This window comes from Epinephelus moara, chromosome 13, assembly GCF_006386435.1.
Source record: "Epinephelus moara isolate mb chromosome 13, YSFRI_EMoa_1.0, whole genome shotgun sequence".
In the NCBI taxonomy this organism is placed as follows: Eukaryota; Metazoa; Chordata; class Actinopteri; order Perciformes; family Serranidae; genus Epinephelus; species Epinephelus moara.
The window spans coordinates 11889759-11917442 of NC_065518.1; the positions used below are offsets into that span (position 1 = coordinate 11889759).

Sequence of the window (27684 nt, forward strand, 5' to 3'; positions counted from 1 at the left end):
AATCAGTGAGAGGGTGTACCCTGTACCCCACCATCATCAAATTAAATTCACCCCTTTTACTCCCCTAAACACACACACACACACACACACACACACACACACACACACTATAGTATATTTGGATCATTCATTCACACTCTAACACACATGCTCTGCAATCCCATAATCCCACTCCAGATTGAGAACACCTTTAAGATACGATGTGATTATGATTAGGGATTATGATCAAATTATGACAGAGTGACAGATTAGACTGTGTGTGTGTGTGTGTGTGTGTGTGTGTGTAGCACATATTGTATATTAAAATGTCCTTCTTTATTAATACTAGCAGAGTGACAGATTTTTTTGATAAAAAAGGAAAAGACAAATACATATATGAACATGTATGGACAGAGGTATAATTTTGTTGTCTTGTAATCGTAGGAATTGCAGAACTGGATTAATACCTAAATCTATTAAATACTTCTGTAGCAAAAGGCAAAAACCTCACAAAAAACCTCCTTGTTTTAGTGATATTCATAAATTCATCGATTTAAGGTCCAGACTGAAATATTTCAAAAACTACTGGATGGATTACCATGGAATTTTGTACAGATATTCGTGAACATGAATATCTGTACACCCCCCTGTTTTTTTAAACTAGCACAAACGTAGTGGTATAGGGGGCCCTTAAATCACACATCATATCTTGATGAACATATTATTCAAGTTGAAAGTCTTTACTGATGTACACTCTATAATTGGTTGAAAACAAAATGATGTCACAACAGTCAGTGGAAACCAAAATCATCAACTCACTGAGGGCTGGATTCAAAATCACACCAAAAATTAAAGTATATAATTGAAATCATAGGCTGATCCAAATGTGTGAATTTTATCACAGCAACTCAGTAGTTTGTGCTGCCCCTGTGTGCCTGTATGCACTCCTGACGTGCTCCCGATGAATGGTGTCCTGGGGGATCTCCTCCCAGACCTGGATCAGGGCATCAGTGAGGTCTATGCATGGATTCATCCCTACATTATGTCCCATAGGTGCTCAGTTGGATTAAGGTCAAGGGAACGAGAGGGCCAGTCAATGGCATCAGTGCCTTCATCATCCAGGAACTGCTGAAACACTCTGGACACATGAGACCGGGCATTGTCCTGCACCAGGAGGAACCCAGGGCCCATTGCACCAGGAGGAACCCAGGGCCCATTGCACCAGGAGGAACCCAGGGCCCATTGCACCAGGAGAAACCCAGGGCCCACTGCACCAGGATGAAACCCAGGGCCCACTGCACCAGGATGAAACCCAGGGCCCACTGCACCAGGAGGAACCAGTGGCCCACTGCACCAGGAGGAACCCAGGGCCCACTGCACCAGGATGAAACCCAGGGCCCACTGCACCAGGAGGAACCCAGGGCCCACTGCACCAGGAGGAACCCGTGGCCCACTGCACCAGGAGGAACCCAGGGTCCACTGCACCAGCGAAAGGTCTGACAATCACGCCAAGGATTTCATCCCGGTACCTAACAGCAGTCACGGTACCGCTGGCTGTGACATGGAGGTCTGTGCAACCCTCCAAGGATATGCCTCCCCAGACCATCACTGACCCACCGCCAAACCGGTCACGCTGGATGATGTTACAGGCAGCATAACATTCACCACGGCGTCTCCAGACTCTTTCACGCCTGTCACATGTGCTCGGTGTAAAGCTGCTCTCATCTGTGAAGAGAACGGGGCGCCAATGGCGGACCTGCCAATTCTGGTGTTCTCTGGTGAATGCCAATCGAGCTGCACGGTGCTGGGCTGTGAGCATAGGTCCCACTAGAGGACGTCAGGCCCTCATGCCACCCTCATGGAGACTGTTTCTGACAGTGTGGTCAGAAACATGCACACCAGTAGCCTGCTGGAGGTCATTTTGTAAGGCTCTGGCAGAGCTCCTCCTGTTCCTCCTCACACAAAGGAGCAGATACCGGTCCTGCTGCTGGGTTGATGTTCTTCTACGGCCCTGTCCAGCTCTCCTCATGTAATGGCTGATCTGCTGGTATCTCCTTCATGCTCTTAAGACTGTGCTGGGAGACACTGCAAACCTTCTTGCGACCACACATATGGATGTGCCATCCTGGAGGAGCTGGACTATCTGTGCAACCTGATTGGGCTGCAGGTGCTGCCTCATGCTACCAGTAGTGACAAGGACACTAGCAGAACACAAAACTAAAACGAATCAGTCAGGAGAGAGCAACTGCCTGTGGACACCACATGTAAAACCATTCCCTTTTTCGAGGTTGTCTTGATTTTGCCTCTCCATTGCACCTGTTGTCACTTTCATTTGCACCAAAGCAGAATTCTGAACATTCTGGAGTCAATAGGTTTTTGATTCAGGCAAGAAAAGAGTCTGTTGCAGTAATCCAGGTGTGAAGAGATCCATCCTGTCGGTCTTCAATTTCCTTTTTGAATGACAGACACAGACTAGGGATGCGCATGATTAGTCGCCAAAATGATTAAACGTCCGCCCCCTTGCTAGTCGGCACCAGAAATATAAGTCGGTTAAACCAATTAGTGTTTTATTCAAGTTCAAGGCTGCTTAACTGTCACGTAGCCGCCCGCCACTAGTGGGTGCTACAGAGCTGTCAGACACCAGAAAAATCTGGAATATAATCACTTGACTGGAGCAATGTGCAACCACATTCAACTCAGATAATGTGCAGGTTTACATTCATACAGCACGGTGCAAAATGCCTCTCATTTAGATTGAAATTTAATTATAATGTAGATGTTTTATTAACTTTAAAGTGAATTACTATCCTTTCTGTCGGATGATCTGCAATGTTCAATGTGCCCCACATTTCAGAGGCAGTTTACTTATTTTAGATGTTATTTTAGTGGTTAACTTTTGAGTTGCCGTCATGTTCACATTCATACCGCACAGCGCCAACTGTCACGTACTTCAGCGGCATTTAAAATCCGACATGGTCGTTGAAGATTGTGATTAAAGGCTTCAAAGGGCTCTTAATGCACACAATTCCTTTTATTAGACTAGTCGACTAGTCTTTTGTTTAGTCAACAAGGAAATGAGTTGACGGGAACATACCGCCATCTGCTGGTGAGGAAAGTTATTTCCCTCATGCGCGCACAATATAGCTACTTGGCCATTGGCTGTAACCTCTGCGGTGCATTTAAGTTACATTTTTTTGGCCCAGACACAGGCGGCATGACACACTGCGAGTCGGCTTCTAGTTCTTGAATGTCTGTTTGATGCGTCGGCACCTTAATACGTCCTTGTTTCACAACGGTAGTCCACAAACCAATGGGTGACGTCAACAGTCTATGGTCAGGGTGCTGACCGGTCTCGCTTCGTGATACCGGCATCTGAAAGTAGAAAAGGAAAAGGCCACACAGACGAACACAAACACCCAGAGATGACACGGCCTCTCATGAAAATACGCAGCCACCACTGGATCCTTGGCAGGTATTTTATTTCATATATAGACGCTTTCTGTAATCAAATGTGAGTGCAATCAAACAACAGCAATACAAACATTACCAATGCAGTCTGAGAACCAGGAACAGGGTTAAAACAGGGAGTTCACTCACTCTACATAGCGAGCAGCTAGTAACCTCATGGACAACATTAAAAAAAAAAAAAAAAAAAAAAATTCTTTCCTCTGTCAGGACAGTCCGCCGTCATGTGTACTTCCAACCATGATGGTGGGGAGGGAGGTGGGGAAGCCCGTTTGACCCACCACCCTCCTGCCCTAAGTCCAACCAGTGATACAACAGCCCCGCCCGCCCCCCCCAAAACCCCCCACCCGACCCACCACCCCGCCTCCATGAGTCCAACTTGCACTCGGCTCTTCAGTGAACTAGATAACCTCCCATTTTTCCCCATCATGATTATCATCGTCATTATCCTAATAGTATCAACAACAACAAAAAAAAATAATTAAAAAAATCCAAATCATTTCCACTTCTCACACGGCAGGAGCCAATCAGCCTTCGGGTTCAGTCAGTCTCAACCAATGGCTGTCCATCCGGGTCGACTAGAAAACCACGTAGCTGTACATGTAGAACCAAAGTCCTCATGCAGTGCCCTGCGAAGGTGGCACATCACATACGTGCACAGGTGGAAGTGAGGGTGGGTGGGGGGGTGTTTATGTTTTGTTTTGTTTTTTTAAATGATGTGTCTGTGTGTGTTAGAGAGAGTGTGTGTGTCTTTTTTTAAGAGGGGAGAAGCAAAGGTGTTAGGCAAATATCAGACTCAGGAGCACAAAAAAAAAAAAAGTCCAGGAGAAGAAGAATTACATACAAAGTCTTTATGCACCGTCTGTCTTCTCTTGGCCCTCCTCAAAACACTCTCACACACAAACTCTCTCTCGCACACACAAACATACGCGCACGCTATAGGTCCTTACGTCATCGTGAAGTCAGGTGTTCGATGTCAACATTCAAGAAAAGAAAAAAAAAAACACCTCAATGGTAAAAATCATCTCTACCATCACAATGTTTCAGTTCATAAAATCTTGACATTTCTGAAAAGTGATTTTTTGTTTTCCTCCAGGTTTAAAGCAGTATGCGTGTGTAGTTGTTGTCGTCGTCGTCTTTGTCCCACTGCTGCACACACACACACACACACACACACACACACACACATGCACAACCAACATACGCACACTCACGCACTCCAACACACACCACATGTCCTCTTTTTAGTGGAGAAAGACATGGCGCAATGGAGAGACACTCCTCCTCGGGGCGGATGCACCGATCACCAGGAGGAGACAGGGGTCGTTGCCACGGCTACCAGGGGTCTTCCAGCTCACCGGCGCTCTGGGTGAGTAAAAAGGAGAAAGAGATGGAGAGAGGTGTGTTAGGGTTTTTTTTCTGCGTCTTCCGGAGCACACAGTAGTTTTAAGATACAGCTCCTGATGCCTTAAATAATGTTGAACCTCACTGCCCTCGTTTATCTACTCAGACTGAATGGATAATGGTGAAAGACAGTGACATTATTCCCCTGCCCAGCCTGTATGTTAACACAACCAGAACCCAGACCTCTGATGACTCACCTTGCGGAGAATCACGAGGCCAACTGTCAGACTGAAAAACAGGGGAGAAATGGAGAGAATGGAGTCCCTATAGTCTACGCAGCTCCCCCTCCGCTCGTCGCCGCCAGCTCATGCAACGCAGCGGCAGGCGTTTAGTTTTGCTGCTATTGTTTTAAAGGAGACGACAGATTAAAACGTCTTTGAGCTGCTGAGATGAAATTACGAGTCGAGGCTGGAGCTAAAAGCTGACAGGGGAGGGCAAGGAAGGTGAGGGTATATTTTCTGCTCGAGCTGGAAACTTCACAGCCTACACAGAAACATATACAACACATTAAATATGGTAGAAACACTGAAAAATTCTACTAGAAGTTTCAGGGAATGGTCCTGTGTCAAATGCTACCACTTTACCTCAGGCTGTGACAGCGATTCTCATGATTTTTGGTGACATGCAAGCCAATTTAAAAAGGGAAAATATGACTTTTCCTGCTTTTTTTGTTCCCCTAACCTACACATTTGCAAGGTATGACACATTTGACAGGACCAGAAGACAAGAAACACATCTGTACAGTCAGATTACATCCAGAAATACTCACAAACTTGACACAAATCATGGCATTATAACTCAAATCATTTTTATTTGTTCATTTGTCATTTTAACTGTGTGGGTGGGACTGATTTGGCCCACGTAACCGCATACAAATGCAACTCATACATACACAAACACACATACAGACATACATACGCGGAGTGTTTAGCATAACCTCCCCTCCGATAGTTAAGTGCCTTAGATATTGAAAAGATAAGTGCAGTGCATGCATTACCAGGGTCACTGGGTACTGGGCTTTATATAGACTTACAATAACCCTCTACCTGCTTTCAGAGAAGAAGAATGAACGCTGTAGGTTCAGTCTGTTCGAATCAAACTTTCACAATGAGGCGAGAGTTCCAGATTGTGTTCGGAACAGACAATGTCATAACCTGTGAGGAATTAAATATACTGCGTGTGGGATTTTATCAAGCTGAAACACACCCTGCCGCAGTTACTACCAGCGGCTGTCAGCAAGAGCACTGGAGATCTGCTTTACTCTGATGCTCACACAGTCATCTCGTATAAAAGACACTGATTCCAGGTGTAATCGATGGCACAGGTGCTAAACGTGAGAATGACCACAGTGGACATTTTCAGCCGTGCTAGCAGTATGACTGTAGGGAGGTAATGTAAGCCGCACATTGAATCTGTTAGCCTGAGGGTGTCGCCGAAAGAAAGGCCACATTGTTACCTAAAGCTGGACAGTTTCGTCGCGTCTACTGACTTCATTTTCCCCATCTTAAATTTCTCGGATTCAGCTCTACAGTTAGACTCTGTTCAACTTTAATCTGTCTAAGATTTACTTTGTCAGAACAGCTTCACTTGAAGGGATAGTTTAGGTGTTTTGACGTGAGGTTGTACGAGATACTGATCCATGGCAGCCCATGTCGCCCGCAGTTTGGAGAAGCAGGCAGGAGTACCGACACTTAAGTAAAGCAATACTGCTGTGAACGCAGGCAGCAGAAAAACGCAATTTAGCCACCTAAAAAAGTCAATATCAGTTCAAGTGTTGCAACGTTGAAATTATTTTCACAGCTTCACTTTGCGGTCAGACAGCGATTTCCGACGGGGGAACTGAAGCCGTTATATGGCTCTCTTCAAGGCCAGACTGCATTAACAACAACAGTAGTTTTACCTCACAGGACAGGCGAGTTGCTGGTCTAACGCTGCCTTGAACGGACAGCATGTTTGTCTTATTGTGTGACATTAATGTTTTATAAGTTCGCATTCACAAAAGTCACACAATGACGCATAAACTAACCGACTGAGGCAGTGGTAGACCAGCAGCTCTTTGGCTTTAAAGAGAACATGAATGGACACAACGGCTTCAGCGCCCTCTGACAGCAGGGTAAAGTGTTAAAAAATATTCTTAATATATCGCACACTTAAATTGATTTTGATTTTTTTAGGTGGCTTAGGTGGGTTTTGCTAATGTCCCCATCTACAGCAGTACACTGTTTCGCTTCTGTGGCAGTACTCCTGTCTGCTTCTCCAAACTGGAGGCATGCCGACAGACATCTACTGTATGCAATACAATGACTATGGATAAGTACCTTATAAATCTTCAAAAAAGTCCAAACTATCCCTTTAAGTGCAGCTGTGCTCAGAGACGAATGCTAACAATAGCATGTTACCAGTGATGCCATTAGTATTCAGCTTAAAGCAGCTAGCGCTATAATGCTAACACGTCTTCGATCGCATTTAAAATCCAAAAGTTGTTAACCTGCACAAAGGCATTCAACCATTTAGTCTTCACCTTTTTGAGTCTTTTATTTTGTAAAAGCGAAAAACATTTTGACTTCTGATAAAGCGTAAATCTCACATTTGCGCTGGTTGTCCAGGCAACAATGAGCCCACGCTACACTTGAAAATAAATTTCAACAAACACGACAAATGAGTGAGATTCATGCTGCATCAGAAGTGTCTTCAACCTCTTTTTTTTTTCAGTTTAACAAGAGAAAAGACTTTATGAATGAAGACTTATTGGTTGTTTTGGCAATTATAAATCAGTCTGACCTCTCACACCAGCATTAACGAGGAGACCGCAGCTGCTTCCCTGAGCTGTTCTATGGAGCGATCTCTATGGAACTATTAGCTATGATTCGCTAACAGCAGTTTGCAGCTAACCCTGACAAGCCGAACCATGTCACACAATTTGAACAAGATGCTGTATGTCTAAGAAAAAATGACACACTGTACAAACAGCAAACAATACGACATTTCGTCGAGCACTGGTCTGATTTCTCTGCAATAATTTAGTTATGAACATTACAGCCTTACACGGTTGCTAGCGTGGCTACAGACTTGTTTTAATTTAAACAAAAGTTACTTTTATGGCCCCTTTAGTCACCTCGAACTAGTATACTTGAGTGTTACTGACATATAAATTCACCTGAATAACAACAACCTGAAACACATTTTAACCTCTTTGTGGGTGACTGTGAGGCAGCGAACTAAAATGCAGTGATATGGAATTTGGGATATGTGGTGACGGTATGATTTAAATGAAATGCCGCTCAAACTACAAGTGTACACCCACCTATAAAAGAGTTGCTGTGGAGTTAGACTGCCCAGTTTTTCAGTACCCAGACTGCTAAACTTGCCGATAAGTGGGCTAACAATCAAGTACCACCCGCTACCAGAAAACATTTCAGTAGTGATGATTGGCCTCTTTCTCCATCACTCAAACTCATGCAGACATACAAACACGCATACATACATATACGCAAAAGAGTGTGTTCTGAGTCTGTAGATGGGGCAGGCCTGCAGACAGTGCAGTGCGTTGAACACAGCTGCAGCTCAGAGGGTCTCCGCTCCTTTTCTCTGTCAGTTCGTCCACTGTAAGCAGGTGTGTGTGGGAGGGGGGTGAGGCTGAAAGGGAAGGGGGGGTAGGGGGATCAAGTGGGAAATCAGCCAGAAGCCAATACTGGTAAATATAGGCCATGAAGAGCAACGTTCATTTTTGCTTCACCAGCCACTTTTGCATGTAATAATGATTTGTTACTGATTCTCTTCTATTGTAAACATCAGTCTGTGTGGTCAGGTTGTAAAAGTGGCTGGCAAGTTTGGGAATCCAAGCGGAGGTGGTCAGAAGACAGGGGAAACAAAAGGAAGGGTCCTCATTAGGAGGAAGGTATATATGTGGCTCGGAAACAGAACTTGAATAGACAGAGGGGCCATTTTTATTTCCATTGCATTATTAAAATATTCATGAATGGCAACAGTGGCTGTAGCTGCAGACTGTGATGAAGCAGGAAGTGGCCGGTGTGTCCATTCAAGTTCTGTGATGAAGGAAAGAGGAGGAGAGGTCATAGCACGTCTGACTAGAGCTCTGGGGTCAGATGGGTGGGCGGGTGGTTTGGTATGCGGGCGGGGTGCTCAGTCAGAGTAGGGATCAGGGGCGGGCGCATCTGGGCTGGCCTCCAGCTCTGCAGTGGCAGGTGAGGGCGGGGGCGAGGGGGGAGTGGGAGGGGAGGCAGTCTGCTGCTGGCCGTCGTCGTCATCGTCATCGTCGTCGGAGGTCCTCCTGCCCTCCCCTGCTCCCTCCGCAGCGCTCTCCCCCCGCAGGTGGTAGGCGGCCAGGGACTCCTCCAGCACCGTGCGGTACTGCCCCCGGTGGTGCAGGCGGAACTGCCGCAGTGCCTCCAGCAGATGAGCCGCCGTGCTGCCACCTCCCTCCTCACTCTCCTCCTCTCCCCCCGCACAGGCCTGAGGTGACACGCCAGGGGTCAGACTCTGCAGGCACACTCCATGGTCAAACACACACACACACACGCACACTTACATACACTAACAAGCAGCGGCACAATACTCACATCAAATATCTACCACACACTAGCGTGACGATGTCAGAGACATTGCTGCACCAGTCGGACAAGCCCATGCAAACGCTACCGACCCTGTGACCAAAAACCCTGTGTGATATTCGCTGTATGGTGTAACAGAGAGGGAGGGGGGAGGTTGGTCAGCACCCACACAGCCCAGAGAAAAGAGCCTGCAAGTCAAGACTCCACTGAAATTAATATGACAAATAAACTCACGTGCCCTCATACATAAACACACCTTCACCATCACATCAGACCCTCCCTGGCTGTTTGAAACCTGACACTGATCTATTCTTTAGAATAAGAAATGCATTTCTAAAGTTCCGTTAGCCTTGACAGCTATTTCTTTAAGGTGATGGATGTGATATTATCTCCTAGACAACGTATGATTTTTTAGAGATTTTGGCCCAATCCAATTTCTTATTTTTACCCCTCGTTATTCGAGTGCCACCTTGCTCCTCGGAGTAGTGTTACAAGGGGTAGTAACTGAGGTCTTCTCCTTTAAAATGGGACAACCCTTCAAGACCCTGATACGTCACCTGTAGTCACTGATGCTGGCGTTTACATAAACAGTATATGCCGTCTTCTGCTGTGGTGATTTCTCTCGCCTGGGCTACAGGCAACCTTTTGCCGTCGTCACAGCTTGAGTTTCACGCAAACAATCAATCAAACACGTCAGCAAATAAGAAAGAATGCTGCTTCATTACCAGGCCAGAATCGGTGCTCTGTAGGCTGATGTTAGCAACCCAAGATCCTATCCTACTAGTCTGCACTGATATTAGAGCAGCAGTAAAAAGTGTAGCAACGTCACTGCCAGAGCATGTGAGCGGAGCGGAGCGGAGTGGGGAGCGGACGGATTTTGTGTTGAGCGAGGAGTGGCTATTTTTTTTTTTTTTTTTTTTTAAAAGGTGGAGCGGAGCCTTATCTCTCGCTCCAATTTCCCTCTGGTCGCTCATGCCCCACCCAGAATGCATCTTGCACACCCACACTATTTTCTTTCAAAACTATGGAGTTTACTGTGTACTTCAGAAAAGAAACTGAGAAGAGAAGTAGCGGTACCTTGGAGAACGGTCCCTAACTGTGGGGAGAGGCGAGAGGGCTTCCCCGGAGGCCGGCCGCTTAACCTGGTCCGTCTCCTCTACACTTTGACTTATTTCCACCCTGCCGACAGCGGTACCGTGTAGAACAGTTCCTAATTGCGGGGAGAGGGCTTCCCCAGAGAATCTACCAAGCTCATGTTTTATTTGTGAATAGAAGATTACAGGTTAGGGTAGTACAACGCAGTTTTTTTGAGCAGAGAGTGGCGAAAAGTGAGAGGTCTGCGAGCGAGGAGCGGAAATTTTCACCCGCTCCGCTCCGATGCTCTGGTCACTGCTGGACCTAAGTTCAATTTTGGTTGTCATATGCCATTGAAGGGAGGAAATGCAAAATAGAAATGTGTCAAAATCTGGGACTGTCATGCACAAATCAGCAATAACAATGTAACATTGACTAGCTAGCTAGCTAGTTAGCTACCGAGATATCGGCATATTAACAATTTCTTTTGTCGTGCTTGTTCTAAAGAAAAGAACCATACTTCACTGAAACAACATCAAGCTATGATAAGATAATGGTTATTGCAATTTTAAAATCTTCATCAATGAAGAAAACAGATTTGTGGGGTTTTTTTGTTGCTTGTGCAGCCGATTTCTCATAACACTTGGTTTGGAGTCTGCCTCAGAATATCCTCTGTTTGGAGGGCCGTGTGGCCCTAAAGCGGGATTTATACTTGTGCGGCAGAGCCTACGCCGTGGCCTACGTACACGGCTAACGCTGTTGTGAGCATTTATACTTGTGTGGTGGTGTGTCTGTGTCACTCTGCAGTTACACTTCCAAAACACTAGTCGGCGGCGGAGGTTTCTGTGAAGTGCTGTAAAGTTTAATTGATTCAAAACACACATTAAACACAAAGTTGCAGGACACATTTTCCCCACAAATACAACATGCTAATCTTTTTAGCACGAGTCTATGGCATTTTACATCGTACAAATTAGCCTGGCAGCTAGCGGACTTTTCCTCTACTCATATAAACAGCAACAACAGGGACATTTAACAAAGGTAACATTACAAATTTCGGCTCCATTACAACTCACAAGGTTCACTGACAAAACAACTGAGGGAAATGGTTTCAGCTTACAGAAATAGACAGGAGGTCTGCGTCGCCGCGACTTGTAGTTACATTTCTGGGGAGGTGCACGTCAGACTACAGCGTAGGGTACGGTGTAGGGTCAACATCGATGCAGAGCCTACTGTAGGTGCGTCGTTGATTTGACGCAGAAGTATAAATCTCGCTTAACACTTTGCCCTACCCTTCTGTCACAATGAGAATCAAAGCACCCTTACCTTAGACGTGAACATGCAAAACAGAGGGGTTAGGGCTAAGTGGCAGGGACAAGCAGTACACTGGGGTTTTGCCTTTGAGCCCTGATTCTGAAGTTTGAGTTAGATATTTGACAATAAAAGTCGTTCACAAAGGTAACTTTGCCTTGCTATTTGGACACATTTTACTTACTCTGTACGCTTCAGGTATCCACTCTCTATCAGCATTGTGAACAATGTATTTAACCTATCAATTAAAGCCCCCTGCACTCAAAAAGTCGTTCTTATTGTTATCTCACTCTGCAGAATGATTTAAGTGTAGCATTTTACAATAGAAGACTGTTTTTGTATTAATCTGCTGAAGGAGGAAAGTTTCTCTGTGCTCACACTGAATCTGTGTTGAAGATGGGTCCGTGACGTACACAAGTGTGATCTCTTCATGTATAGTATCCACTATTTCAACGATAAATACAAATTTAATCTGACTTCACCTCTTCAATGTTTTTCAACGTACAGTCCAATGAGTTTCACTGAGCTCGCAAAGGTTATGCTGCTGAGTCTATCCTCCACCCTCTTTCACACTTAAATCAAGTTCATTCTCACACACACACACACACACACACACAAAAGAGTGTCCTTGTCTGGGCTGGTGTGTGTTTATAAGGTCATGTTGAGGTGGGGGTGAAAGGTGGGAGGGGTGAGGGGTTTAGAGAGTGATCGACTCACCCCTTCCTCTTCTCTGTGAGGGTTCAGCTTGTTGTACACCGCCTCGATCACACTCCGTCTGCAAACACAAACAACACACAGCTCGCTGCTTAGACAGGAGAACGACTCCCCATATAACACAAACAGTCTCTGTTGATTCTCTGCAAATGTGTATTGATTAAAATTTTAATGGAACTAAGAAAGCAACTCAGTCGATACTTGAGTATCCGCTACTGGCGCATAAAGAGACTAAAGAATCTCTTTATGAATCTGTACTCGTAAGTGTTTTGAGGAGTGTTATCTGCACGTTTGGGAGTTTTTAAGTGCACATGTGTTGCCCGTGTCGGAGTGGACACAACTGTCTTTGTGCAACCAAGCTTGGCTCAGTGTGACAGAGGCTGCAACTGACGATTACTGACATTATCAATTAATCTGCTGATTATTTTCTTGTGTAATAAATTATAAAACATCAGTAAACTGTTTAAAATACATATCAAATTTCCCTAAGCTTAAGGTGACATCTTTAAATTGCCTTTTTAGTCTGACAAACAGACCTAAATCCAAAGATATACTCTGTGTCGAAAACACACCACGCAGTGGCGAAGTGCAGTCTGTATCGAGCTGCCGTGCATCGGCTATGGGAAGCTGCGGCGGCCCCTCCAAACTGCGGCCATTTGATTCTACAGTCTTGCCTCTGTGACATGCTGACCTATGTTACAAAGAATATTTTTCCCACCTCAAACACATGAACACGCCTCCAAAGCACAGAAAAATGTCATTACTGCAGAAACATTGAAACCACTGCCAGGTGAAGTGAATAACATTGATCATTTCATCCCAATGCAATGTTCTGCTGGGAAACCTTTGGTCCTGGCATTCATGTGGACGCCCCTTTACGCACTCCACCCACCTAAACATTGTTATAGACTAGTACCCCTACTGATTGCAGCAGTACTCCCAATGACAGTAACCCCTCAGCATGGCAGTGCACCATGCCACACCACAAAAACTGCTCAGGAATGGCCCTAGGAATGTGACAAAGATCTCAAGACATCGACCTAGCGTTCAAATTCCCCAGATCCCAATCTGATCAAGCATCTGCAGGACAAACCAGTACCTCAGAGGTCCTTTGTCCAGGCCTCAACGGGTCAGAGCCAAGTCCGATCTAAAGTGGAGCCTCTGACCTGTCGAGGCATGGAGACTGGACCTCTGGGGGTGTCCTGTGTTGTCTGGCACCAAGGCGTTGTTGACGGATCCTTTGAGTCCTGTGAGTTGTGGGGTACCTGTATGCCCAATGGATTTTGGAGGCCAGGTTGACACCTTGAGCTTAGTCATGTCTGCCCCGCCATTCCTGAGCAGTTTTTGTGGTGTGGCATGGTGCAACTGCCATCAGGGAGTGCAATTGCCAATAGGGTGTACTTGATCGGTAATGTCATTTGGATGGGTGTAGTGTGTCAAGTGACATCCACATGAATGGAAGGACCAAAGGTTTCCCAGCACAACATTGTATGGTAACAAAATGATCAATGTTATTCACCTCAACTGTCAGTGGTTTTAATGTTTTGGCTGATCTCTCATATCACTTTTTCAAGTCATTTCGAACTATGTGGAAAATTTTTTTGACTTGTGTGCACAATAGTAGAGCACGACTCGGGGCACATTTTCCTGACCGCACCCGAGTTCAAGACAATTATAACCGAGCCCAGCCTGACTCCCGACAGACTTTCTGATTTTTAAGTCCGAACAACAGAGGTCACCAAGCTTTTTCTGTGGCTGCTCCTAACCTTTGGAGTAGTTTACCCATGCAGATAAGAACTGCTCAGACCGCTGAATCTTTCAACACTTTACTAAAGACGTACCTTTTTTCCTTTGGCTTTTAATGTGAGCTGATCTTTGACATCTCGACTCCACATATTGTTTTTATTTGTTTGCCCTGTGTTTCTGTATTTTGTTAGATTCTTTTATGCTTGTGAAGCCCTTTGGTCAACTCTGGTTGTTTTTAAATGCGCTATATAAATAAATTTGACCTTGACCTTCAACCCGACCTGAGCCCGACGCAGTTTGTTACCTGACATAGTTACTGTTATGAACAGTGTGTAAATGACCATCAAAAGGCTGCTGTTACGCACAGTCAAACACGCCGCTCGGCACAGCACACACACTCAATTGGAGCGGAGCCTGTGTTGTGTTCAGGCGTCACGTAAATAAGTCCAGCACTTGAATAGGCCATAGCACAACACCGCAGCATGTCAAGTGGGCCGAACCCAAGAAAAATTATTGATTTGTTGTCGGGTTGTCGGGTATCCACACTCCGCACATCAGGATACAGTATCTCAGTGGTAAGTTATGAATTTTACAAGTTTCCAAGCCATAAAAAAATCATGTTTTGTCCAATAATATTAAACGGTATGTTCTGTGTGTAAAATGGAGCTACATGTTGTTCCAGGCTGTGTATTTACTTGCTGGCCAGGCCTCCGCCAGGTGGAAGGTTGGGGATGTTCTCTGTGGCAATGCTCCTCAGGACCGACACCAGGTCAGGGACTCCCCCCTCCCCACAGTTCCCCAGTAACTCTACACACAAACACAAAGAGGACAAGGGGTTTGTGAGAGATCATGTTACAATACAATATATGTATTGTAAACCACTACCTCTTTCTACAGAGGCTGAGAAATCACACATAGTAGTGGAAAAATCACTGCGAGTGTGAGTGAGTGTGTGTGTGTGTGTGTGTGTGTGTGTGTGTGTGTGGGGCAGACTGATTTCAAATATTTGTATTACCTAAAGAATGTTTATTTTGCCCTGGTTATGTAAACAGAAACTGAGCACAGTATGTGGCCTGTTGTTTCACTTAACCTTTTTAAAAAACATTTTTGAAGAAGGCACTGAAAGACTGCTGGGCCCAAAGAACAGTGTGGGCATTTAACTACCACTGAGCACATAAATGTTTAAAATAACAATACACCAAACACAGCATATCAGACAGTGATAGTTTAAACAGCAGGAAAACAGTCAGATATACACTGAAACTAATACAGAAACTATCAAGACCACAGCATTTTTAAATCTCCTTGACTCTAAGTTTAGATTAACTGTACCTTAACTGATTATTATAACAAATGCATTGTCTATTATGTTTGTATGTGTGTGCGTGTGTTGCGTGTGCTGACCCTCAACACGGGTCTCCAGGTACTTATCCAATTCCTCTTCTTTCTTCACAGCCTCCTCTGAGATCTTGGGAGCTCCGGGTAAACACACCAGCACCACACTCATATTGTCCCTGCTCCCCTGCAGGACGAGGACAGGCACAGACAGAACAAATTAAATCTGTGTAGGACATCAGGGATATTCTATCGCTCTTTTTTGAATGTGACCCCGGCTGTATCACAACCCTAAAAATCAGCGTAATGTTCCCACTTATTGTTTAAAAAGAATTTCAAGGCTTTCCCTATCAATGTGAATCAAAAGCATATAGCCAGCAGTGTTTTTATTTTAACAAACAATCAAAGCTTTCCAGTGCAGAGTATCCAGAACAGTGTATGTAAGAAGTGAGAGTAGCTGGCAGTAACATAGGTTGGTATCTATTGGACTCTGACCCATACAGGTATTCATATTTAAGTTTAAAAAGACCAAATAAATCAGATAATGAAATGCCAGCCGAAGCCGAAAAAAACTTTCTTCACAACACCTCTAGCAGCGCTACGGAGCAGTTTTTCAATGAGTGGGTCACTGTTTTGTTTGAGCACATGGTTGATGCAATTCACAGTCCTGACAATTGGGGGTGTGTTACCCACGGCAACAACAAACATAGCTGAAAACAAAATTATTAGCAACTCGCAGTGGTTCCAGAAAGAGCAGCCGCCTCAGTAGTGTGGAATAAACTGTGGCGTCCTGAATGTTTTATGAACAGCCCCGGACTTCTCAGACTCTTTTAGTGACTTACCGCTCAGAGGGAACTCAACCAGCGGCTCCTCTGGCAGCAGCACAGCGTCTCTCCCTCTCCTCTCTCACCGTGCGCACACAGGAGTCGGTGTTGTCAAGTGATTTTGTCATAAACCTTTGGTAATGTAAACCTACATGACGCTCGCTGCTCGATCAAAAACTCCATATATGTGAATGTGTGATAGTTGTGGTATCATAACAGCCTGTCACAGGTTACAGCGTGATGATTAGAGGAGAAATGGCAGAGCATAAAGGTCCAGGTGGGAAAAGAGGGAAATCACCTGTTGATTTATATATATATGTCGATCCCAGGGGACATTTTTTGTATTTGGGAGCTGTTTAAATGTGTAATTTGTGGTAGATTTTATTTTGTTGAACTGCTAATATTGCATACATAATCTGAATCTCACTCTGAGTTACTGCTGTTGTTCACAAACTAAAGAAATGAGATCATTTTAGTTTTTACTGAATATTTGAAGGCAAACTGTAAAACTATATCACTTATTTTGTTGCAATTCTGTTCTCTTAAATTCAAAATAACTTCTTTTTTTTTTTTTACTAGCTTGTCATACCATCAAGAATATCGTTATCGCAAATATACCCTCAAATATCGTGATACTACTTTAGGGCCGAATCGCCCACCCCTTCTGCCAATGGATTCACCTCATTCTACAGGTCTACAATAGGGATGCGCGCAATTAGACGATTAAACGTCCGCCCCCTCGCTAGTCAGCACCAGAAATATTAGTTGGTTAAACCAATTAGTGTTTTATTCATGTGCAAGGCAGCTTAACTGTCATGCAGCTGCCTGCCACTAGTGGGCGCTACAGAGCTGTCAGACAGCAGTCCCCCTCCCCGCGGTAATGCTCGAGTAGACTGGCGTTTTATAACAGCACGGTGGGAAATAAGAAAGATGTTCTCTCACAAAACCAGCGCGGTTTGGCAGTTCTTTGATCTAGAAAATGAAAACAAGGTAGCATGTTCGGCGCCAAGTGTCTCATACTTCAGCGTCTTTAAAATCCGACATGGTTGTTGAGGATTGTGATTAAAGGCTTCAAAGGGCTCTTAATGCACACACTATTTTTTGGGACAATATTTCAAATACTTAACAGTAAATTGTGCTAAATTTTGACTGTTTTCTAAGCGTTTTCCTTTTCTTGGACTAGTCGACTAGTTTTAATTAAAATTTTTGTTTAGTCCACAGGGAAATTAGTCGCCAGGAACATCCCTGGTCTACAAATGGCAGTCATAGCCCAGATATGCAGTAATGCGTCAGCAAAGACAGAAGCAAGTAAACATGGATGTAAACAATGCAGGTCCCAAAATGTAAGGAAAAAAAAAAAAAAAAAAGCTTTACAAAAGGAAGTGTATTCAACATGTTTGTTAAACCTCAAGGACACACAGAATGAGAAACACTGAATGTTAATATAACGTCTGTTCACAAGAAAACTCCAAAAGACATCTTTAAGAAAGTGTGTCTTTCTTGATCTTTTACGGAAAACACTGCTTTTTCTTAAACTGTTTCTACAATAATAATAGACGGATAGTTTGTGACCTGGAGACGGCAGCAGACAAGCTAACAGCATGTTCTCAAAATTTTCTTCAATACAGAAAAAATGATGGAAAAACAACCTCGTAATAAACAGTTTTACATGTTGCCGATAAAAACTTGTACCTTTTGGACACAGAGTTACTGGAGGATAATTCCAGCCACTTAAATTAATGATTAACTTGACGATTACTTTGATTTTAGTATATGAAACATTTTGAAAATGGTGACCATTGTCCACCACATTTTGCCAGAGCACAAGGAGACATCTTCACATTTTATTTTGTCAGATCGGTCGTCCAAAATCTTTAATTTAGGATCAAATGGGACAAAGAAAAGCAGAAAAGGCGTACAGGAAAACTAGCATTGGCAAATATTTGGCATTTCTGCTTAAAGAAAAAGGTGATAAATTCTCTGACAAAGACTCTGATGAAGACTCTCCAGTCGAAACGTGTTGGATATCCATGTATTAATAAAGGATTTTTAACAGTCAGAGTACGTTGGATGCATTTTAAGAGATTAATTCTCTGTTAATCGACAAATCACTCCAGCTCTAAGATCTTTATTCATAAACAACTCAAGCACACTGGACAGCATATTAACTGGCATTTATAGGACACATAGACAGTTAGCCTATAAACAAGACACAGATCTGGCCTTAAACCAGTGGACAGTCACCTTGTCATTACCTTGTAAAAGTCAACGTGGTCAGAGTAACTTTCTGTAAGTGTACAGTGTCACATACATCACAAAAGGCAGTGGCAGCAGAGGTGATTTATGACAGCGTGTGGCTGTTACTTGAGATAACCCATCTAGGAAGGTAAAAATAACTAGGCTGCTGTGCACTTGCTGGTTCTTGGAGTACTCAGACAAAATAGATGATACACAGGAGGCAAAAAGTCCAAGATGTGGATCGAGCGGTGGACAAGTTCAGCTGAGGAAAAAAGTGATTCTTGCTTTTTCTTGGATCGATAGTTGAGAAGCAATGGGCAGGGACAGAAGTGAGAGCAATGATGCATTATTCATCACCTGATTTATACGATCTCTCACTGTGAGATGAGTTAACTTTTACTGAACAACAACATCATTTTGTAAACTTCTGATGTGGTTTTTTATGATAGACTTATTTTATAATTTTCATTATTATTTACATTATCAGTCGAGAGATGTTTTTACATTTTTCCATTGAAGGGAGCAGTGTCTGCGCACTTCCCTAAAATCTGAGACTCAAACATACACCCAGCAAGCTAGATTAAGTACGTCACTAACACGAAAAATCGCTGTCTAATACGGGAAACACATATTGACTGAACAGACTTCGACACAACACCAGCAAAAAACTGAAACCTCCAGTGCAGATCAGCAGATCAGGTCAGTACTGAGAGCAGAGTTGTTGAACTACAATATCTCTTTGACTCTGTTTAGATAACAACAAATAAAAAAAGCTATTACAACCTCTCAAATAATTGGTAAAATCATATTTAATCAAAACAAAAAAGGTGTATTATACCTAGGTTATCATCTCCCTCATACTGTTTCATGTATACATCAATTTTTTGTCTTTTCTTTTACGTTTGATTTTGCTGTTTGACATGCGATACTGAGATCATTTTTCAATGTTATAAAATGAAATATGTATATGAACATTGTACTGTTATATTTGAAAAATGATTAATTAAAAAAAAACATAGTGAAAGTTTTGACAGCAAACATGGTAGAGAGTGCAGTTTTACCCTGAAGCTTCCTATCCTAGCCACTATCTACCTAAACCCCATCATAGCAGATATCATTGCATCTTTCACAACTATTAACAACCATAACGGTGTCAGCCACTGCAAGGTAGCCCACAAGCTAACAAGCTAACACACAACATAAACAAATATAAGATGCTAACTGCACTTTCCACCATTCCTACATGTCTGCTAGTCGCCGATTTTGGTGCACAACAGACTGCTCATCCGAGTCTGGGTCTAATATGTACGGCTGTTTCTTCAAACGCTAATGCTTGCCATCGTGTTGCACGATATCAACCTCGCTCGAGCAGCACTGGAGAAAGTGAAACCTACTGCAAGCAGCAGGAGACATGTATAGCTGCAGACACAATTTGTTGGTAGGGTACACGACATGCCCCTACAAACCCACTGATGCACATCTGAACCCTGCAACAACGCAACACTGTTGTGAAATATGAGGCCAAATGTCGCAATAATCCACTTTATGATTCGTAATACATGAAGACGCGATTCACTTTTTAGTAATGAGTTGTAGCCTTACCCTAACCCTTACCCTACCCTTAACAGCCTCTCTTTTAACCTAATACTTCATAGATAGCTAATCGCTAGCTTAGCATTTTTCGTTGGGGCTTCCATTTTTGGGCCAAAGGGGCGATCCTGGCCTGACGTGTAGGCATAATGGGCGAGTCATGTAGCTAGAGGGTGGATCACAAAGCTGCTCCAGCTGCAGTTATACCTCGTCGAGTCGTCAATGAGGGATAAAGGGCAGATCTGCTTCTAGCACCTTTTGAGACTGTTTTAACTATTATGTAGGGAAACCATGTTGAATAAAATAGTAGTAGTATTAAAACATGTCTGCAGGGGCAATTTAACAATTTATTTGTTTTAATATCAATAAAAACCAGCAGAATCCCCGTCATAGTAATCTGTCGAACTCTCTAGTCCTACTTGTAACGCAGCTCTGTCACATGTACCACATTGGATTTTAACAATTTAACTTTCAAGTTAAAGCAGGTAACCATGTCAACACTGTCCCCTCTTATGTACCTCACATGTGAGAAATGAAAGCTTACCTTATGCAGACAGGTGTCCACCACTGAGTTACAGACCTTCTCCAGGTCATCACACACCAGGAGTCGTGAGCGGACAAATTCACACAGCTCCTCGTTGGACATGACATCCCAGATTCCATCACATGCCAGCACCACAAACTCGTCTCCTTCGGCCGCCCGCTCCAACACACACACCTCAGGCTCAGGACTCACCAGCTGCTCCGTGGGGCCCTTACCATCCACACATTTATAGTCGTAGTCCCCCAGGGCCCGGGACACAGCCAGGGAGCCGTTTACCCTCTGGATCATGACTGAGCCGCCAGCGTTCTGGATGCGCTCCTTTTCGCGGGGGTTGCAGGGCTTGTGGTCCTGGGTGGAGAAGCCCACCTTGGTGTCTCGACTCAGCACGGCGCGCGAGTCGCCGCAGTTAATGAAGTAGAGGTGGGTCGGGCTGACCAACACGCACACTGCTGTTGATCCACTGCGGTCCAGGCCCTGCCGCAGGTCAGAGAAGCTACGCATGTACTCGTCAATGTTCAGGAAGCCCGAGCGGATGCCGTCCTTCACGCCCTCCACGGAGCCAGATCCGGAACTGAAGTCGGCCCCTCCTGACAAGATGTGTTCCAGCAAGTGGCCGGAGCAGTAGTTGGCCACCCGGGAGCCTGCGTGACCATCATAGACAGCAAAGAAGGACCAGTCGGTGAGTCCATGGGGGAGGCCCACCACAGCTGTGTGGGCATCCTCCATCTCCACCCGCCAGCCCTGCATGGAGCTCAGGCCATAGCGCAGCCCATTGCCCTCACCGTGGGCACTATGCTTCTCCGTCTTCGGCTTGTCCAGGAATGCACCCATTGCTGCCTATAGCTGGAGATTAATCAGGGAGAGAGAAGAGAGAAACACAATTTCGGTTACACCGTCACCAGAGAGGACAAAGATGATCCCTCACCAAGTCAGCCACTTTTATCCGAATGCACCATCGTACCATACGACATACAGAATGAGAAATTAAGCTAGACCAATAAATCAGTCAATATTATATTAAAGATCGGTGTACGTTAAACAGAACAATATCAGGAAAATCTGCGATGTGTGATAACATTCTTTAATATTGTGATGAAGAGGTGACTTAAGATACATTGCATATTAGCCATACAGTTCCTATGTCTTTCTGCTTTAATAGGTATATAGGTTATAGCAGTCACTTAGACCCCAAACACTGAACAGCCTATATCCAAAGAAATTAAATAAATGATTTCAAACTTCAGACAAAATGTTTGAACACTGGGTATAAAAGACTTTTAATTGTTTTTTTGTTAATTTATTTATTCATGATTTTGTCTGTGTGTTTCCCTGTGTATCAATATGTGTCCCCTCTCTAAATTCTGAGGATTTTGCAGGCCCATGAATGCAACACGATGCAACGTGAATTTTGTTTTGTTTTTTCCCTCAGCAGTTTGAGTTGTGAGGTGGAAAATTTATTCGTTGATCCAACCAGAGCTGATCAGATCAGATTGATAGATGATAGGAGCAGCTGCTTCAGAGGCGAGTGAAAGCAAACTTTAAGAGCAAACACAATAAACTGCGCCTGACGATCTGATGCTCCCTCTGTGCCCAGAGTCCGCTCTGCGCTCTGAAAATGTGGTGCTATAAATAACTAAACACAATATACAGGGCTCGACAGTGCGAGCGTTTCACTCGCATTTGCGACTAAAAATAGGTGTATGCGAACTGTAAAAAATATTTAGGGGCACGTGTGCATAAAAAAATCAGCCGAAGCAGCCTATATTTTTGTCAATAAAAAAATATGATAATCTAACTGCAAATGTTGGAGGAACTCCAGCCNTGGAGGAAGCGGTGGACCTCCGGGGAAGCCTGCTCCGTTCTCCCCGCAGTTAGGGACCATTCGCCACGGTACCGCTGCTGGGCAGGTTGGAAATAAAGCCCTTTTCACACCTCCGCCGACAAACCCATTCATTGTGTATGTGCTACCGCGGCGCAAGACCGCACCGCTCTGCTGCCGAGCTGAGCGGCGCGTGAGAGGGCGCATGCCGCGGCGTCTGCACGCCGTCAGCTTGCGCTCGTATTGAAATGTTTTTAATTTCACCGCAACGTGCGGTGACGACACCTCGGCGCGTCCAATAGCAGAGAAGAGCCTGAAGTAGACCCGGAAGCGGTCACCATGGAGCTGTAGCTCCTGAACGAGCCTGTACTCCCCCAAATCCTGTCCTCTGCGCCCTACCCCGCAGTGGGCGCCGCGAAAGCTCTGTGTGAAAGAGGCTTAAGTCCTGCAGAGTTTCAGAGGACCTGGAGAATGTTTTAGGATAGTAACAACATTATATAAGATAATCATATTACAAAGATAATATATATAAGATAATAACATTAAAGACAAAATTAAATTGCAATAGGCCTACTTTTTCAAAACTTGATTTTACCTTTCTGTACATTTTGTATACAAATTCATTACATAATTTTGCTTGTAAATGTCTATTTGCATCACGTTTATTGCGGAAAACACATTATTTGATCAATTTATATTGTGCCCCTAAAGTTCTTTGTGTGCTCCTTACTTTTTCAACTTAGGAGCACATGTGCTCCTTGGGAAAAAAGTTAGCGCCAAGCCCTGATATATATATATATATATATATATACACACATATATATACACATTTATATATATATATATATATACACACACACACATATATATATATATATATATATATATATATTTCATCAGCGCTCTAAATGAATGGTACACCTTGAAAAAAAACCCTCAATACGTCGTTTTCAGCCTCAAAATTCTGTATCAGTCGGGCTATAATTAGAATAAAAGTTATATAAATTCTCACATTTTCACATTTTTAAAAATGTGGTTAGTTGATGTCATTAGTAGGGCGGTCACTTACCAAAAATCAAGATGAAATGAATTGGAAATGAATGTCATTTGAATTAATTCAAATTTGTACAAGACCACAAGCAGCCTTGACTTTGTTAGTTACTTTACCAAAAACACTTCCACACACTGCTTCTCAGGTGCTTTGGTGTCATTATTGTCCACTCAGGATGGCTTTGCTCGCCAGTGTCCTCCACCAAACAACAACATTACTGGCTTAATCTTGTTTACTGACAGGTCAACTGGACTGGTCTCTGCTGGACAACAAGGCAAACTAGCTCAAAGGTCTAATGGCTTATAAACGGTCGGCTGCGTCTCTAGACTGCAGATAAACAGTCTGTTTGCTTATAGACTTTAAATTTCGAGTTCCAACAGGTCATAACATGTTGATCAACTTTCACATAAAAAGTAAGAACCTTTATCGTAGCTGTAGTTAAAGTGATAGCATAAACAAGAACTCAGAGAAGAAAGGAAGAAAGCATTACAATAATACTTTAGTTAACTTGACTTTGTATGTGTTCATGAACTATATAAATTGAATTAATAAGCAACGTAGACAAAATCCATAATTTTGTTGACTATTTCTCACATAACTTATTACAAATTTTTGTTGCCCATCATAATTTAGTGCCCCAGGTTATTTTTGCATTTAACATTTTAGGCCCTCACACAGAAAGCGTTTTAGCAGCCGGAAGCGGCTTTTTGTAATTTATTTTAATGAGAATTAAGCTTTTTCCTCACAGTTTTAGCATTGCGACATGCCTCGTGCTTCTGCACTCTAAGTGCCTGGCATTTTTGCCGGAGCGCTCTGAGCTCCTCGAGTTGAGGAAACTACAACTCAGAGCTGAAAAACTCTTTCTTCCCATTGTCCAATCAGATAATTGAGAGGCGGGCCTTCTGTGGTGGTCACGACAACAAGTTTACAGTTGGTAAACAATGGCGGAGAAACTGGTGGTAGCAGTTGCTGGATACCCAGAGCTATACAGCCTGACGATAGACAGCAGGTTGTCAAACTGCCCCTGAGTCATCCTAAAATATGCCTGGAAACAGCCATCATGGAGGAGAAGCTCCTGGACCAACTGGTGGTACTCCCCAAGATCCACCCTCTTTTTTAGGGTCTCATGTACCCACACAGATCTCTGTTTCCCTGTGCCCAACAAACTAATTACTGACAGCCTCTCACCCTCAACCAGAGCTACAGCAAGTACCCTCTGCCTCAACATTTTAGGAACTAGATACTAATTACTGTGAAATAACTAAAATAAATAAACGGTAGATTGATCACACGGGAAGGTTAGAATAAGGAGGTGAGTCAGTGGTTACCTAGCAACAACAAAAAGGCGCAGCAAGCGTTTTTTTCTCGCTAGTGGCATTCAATTGGAATTAAAAAAAGGCAGTGCGGTGCGCCTCACGTTTTGCAACCTTCAAAATGCTTTCTGTGAGATCGGGGCCTAAAGCATTACAAATGTGAGTGAAGCAAAACTGACCTCTTTTGTCAGATCACATAATCTTTTATAGTTTATAATAATATCCTTGACACAATAAATCCCTCCGTAAATGAGCAGTTCTTGGTGTCAGTAGTTCAGTAGGCTGCTTCACACTGTGATTACAGAGTGCTTTTAATTACTCAATGGATGGTGAGAGCCAGAGATCCTGACAACAAGACAAAGATAGCAGAGGAGGAACCACAGAGCTGAGGATTACACTGCAGCATTAAAGCTTCTTTGAGCACACAGAACCTCTTTCACTCTGAACACAAGGTAACTAATACTATTAGCTAACTTGTTGGCAGAATACAGAGTGTGACATTAGTGAATCAGCAGGGTGTGAAATTCTCACCTGTGAGGAGCTGAATGGGAATTAATTTGTCTTGTCCTGGCAGCTGAGCCAGGTTGAACTCTTTACTGGACAACACTGCGTTTTTCTGTTGCAAGCGACAAGCTAACACAGCTAATGGTGATGTTTGGTTAAAAGTGATCTTCCCTTCAGGATGCCTTTGAGATGAAAGGACACAGTAAATTCATCATCGTAGCGCCAGGAGATGACCCTGTTTTTGCCCTGATAATGCTACACTGTGAGCGACAAAATCCATGTTGAAATTGGCACAAGGAGGGCGCTGGCAGAGTTACATTACGATGCATTCAAGCTCTATTAGTTAAAAATAAGTATTGAGCGAAGGTAAATTATAACATTATCATGATAATGTTTATCATGATAATTTATGATTTAAATATATCAGATATATTTAAATGTAACACTGTAATATTTAGTATTTGGCAAGAGACTTGAAGAAAGAATTACAGTTGTTCAAAAGGAGAAACTCGTTGCTTTCACAGCAATATAAAATAGATATTTGAGAAGGAATTACATAAGCTTAAAAACGCTTTTGAAGCCATTTTTGAATATGTTTTTTTATGAGAAAGAAGGTTTCCTAAAAGTTGTTTCATAGATTTGTATGGTTGAATTTGTGCTTGCTCAAAGATTATGAGTTTTTAAAATGAGGATATCTTTGTTTCCCTGGCACCAAAGGGGGATTAAATAACAACAAAAACAAAATCAACAACAACAAAAAAAAAATCATCAGTATCAGCCCAAAACTTCACAATTGTAAAAATGTATTATTGTCGATGTAATATTTTGGTCGAATCAGATTTGAAAATAACACAGGTCACACTTCAAATGAGAATGAGAGTCTTTTCCAAGACCTCTAATGTGGAAATGTTTGTAAAAAAAAAAAAAAAAAAGTGTACAATAGGTGATCTGAATGAAAGTGTGACCAGTATCAGCCCCAACAAGCCTGACTGCTGCTGTAGTATTCAGAATTAAATTTAACATAGGAATATTCTAATCAGCGACATGAAAAGGTATTAAAAATTGCAAGAGTGATGTCTTTATTTTTTAGAATATATTATCTTATCATTACATCAAACATTTTTGTTCGTATTGACTAAAAACTGTACCTGAACACACTCGCAGCACCTCAAGCTTAACCGCCTTTTGCCATATCTTTGGCAGTTTTGACCTGCACTATATTTTCCCATCATCCTAATCAATTTTGACCTAAATGTCAGCAACTGCTGCAGTATGGAGCTACTTACAGTATGTATTGTTCGGCTGGTGTAGCACTCATGAGATCTTGAAATCAATAAAAAGCGATAAAAATCGAAAGCGCCCTGAGCACGTCTTTTTTTCAACATATTGATTTCTCGCTCTGCATTTACCTCCCACATGAGCGCACACACGGCATGACAGGCATGTGCCCAAAAAAGGCTGGTACATGCGAGGAGTGACTACAGCTGGTTTCAGAGGAACGTGTATGTGTGTGTGTATGTGTGTGCTCTGCGCATGTGTGCAGTGTCATAGTCTATGTGCGAGAAAAAGACGCTCTATAAATACGCCAGGCCGGTTTAGATTTCATGTCCAGGGTGGGGCAGTGGGCCACGCCATTCACATTTCTATTGCTTTTCTGCTACATGATTGTATCAACAGGATTCCCTCTACCCAGCTCTCACCAGCAGCCACTGCCGCTTACAAGTAGCCTATATGTTCATGTATGGTAAGAAAGTGTGTTCACATATGTGTGTGAGAGAAAGAGAAATCTGTTATGTTCACCAGCAGTGATTCTCTCTAAAAATAAAACAAACACACTGCCATTGCCTAGCAACCACCCACCCTGCAGGGCAAACATCCAGGCTAAGCTTCATTCAGCGACATCCCCCTCTCTATGTCTCTCTCTCACTTGCTCTAAAACACACACACTCTCTCACACACACACACACACACACACACACACACACACACACACACACACACGCACGCATACACACACACACACTGCCGCCTGGTAGAGAGAGGAAAGGGGAGTTGCATCATCCATCCATTAAAGCAGTCGCAGCAGCCAGACCCTGAAAGGAGACATGCAGACTGCAAGAGCACATGCGGATACTATGAGATTTCTCTGGCTGACAATGCTACAATAGCAGCGGAAAAAAACAAAACAAAACAAAAAAAAAA

General features: G+C 43.4%; 1 protein-coding gene across 3 annotated transcripts in view; it reads right to left on the reverse strand.

The window, feature by feature from the left end:
- Positions 1-3441: 3441 nt before the first annotated feature.
- The window catches only part of ppm1bb (protein phosphatase, Mg2+/Mn2+ dependent, 1Bb), a 35051-nt gene continuing 10808 nt past the window's right edge, over positions 3442-27684 (reverse strand). The window contains exons 2-6 of one of the 3 annotated variants that reach the window (XM_050060122.1): positions 20796-21638; positions 15669-15786; positions 14960-15071; positions 12522-12579; positions 3442-4809 (exon numbers count right to left, since the gene is read on the reverse strand). In XM_050060122.1, the coding sequence (XP_049916079.1) occupies positions 4780-4809; positions 12522-12579; positions 14960-15071; positions 15669-15786; positions 20796-21626 (1149 nt within the window). In that variant the 5' untranslated portion in view covers positions 21627-21638 and the 3' untranslated portion in view covers positions 3442-4779. The other 2 variants (XM_050060121.1, XM_050060120.1) reach the window with 2 other exon arrangements.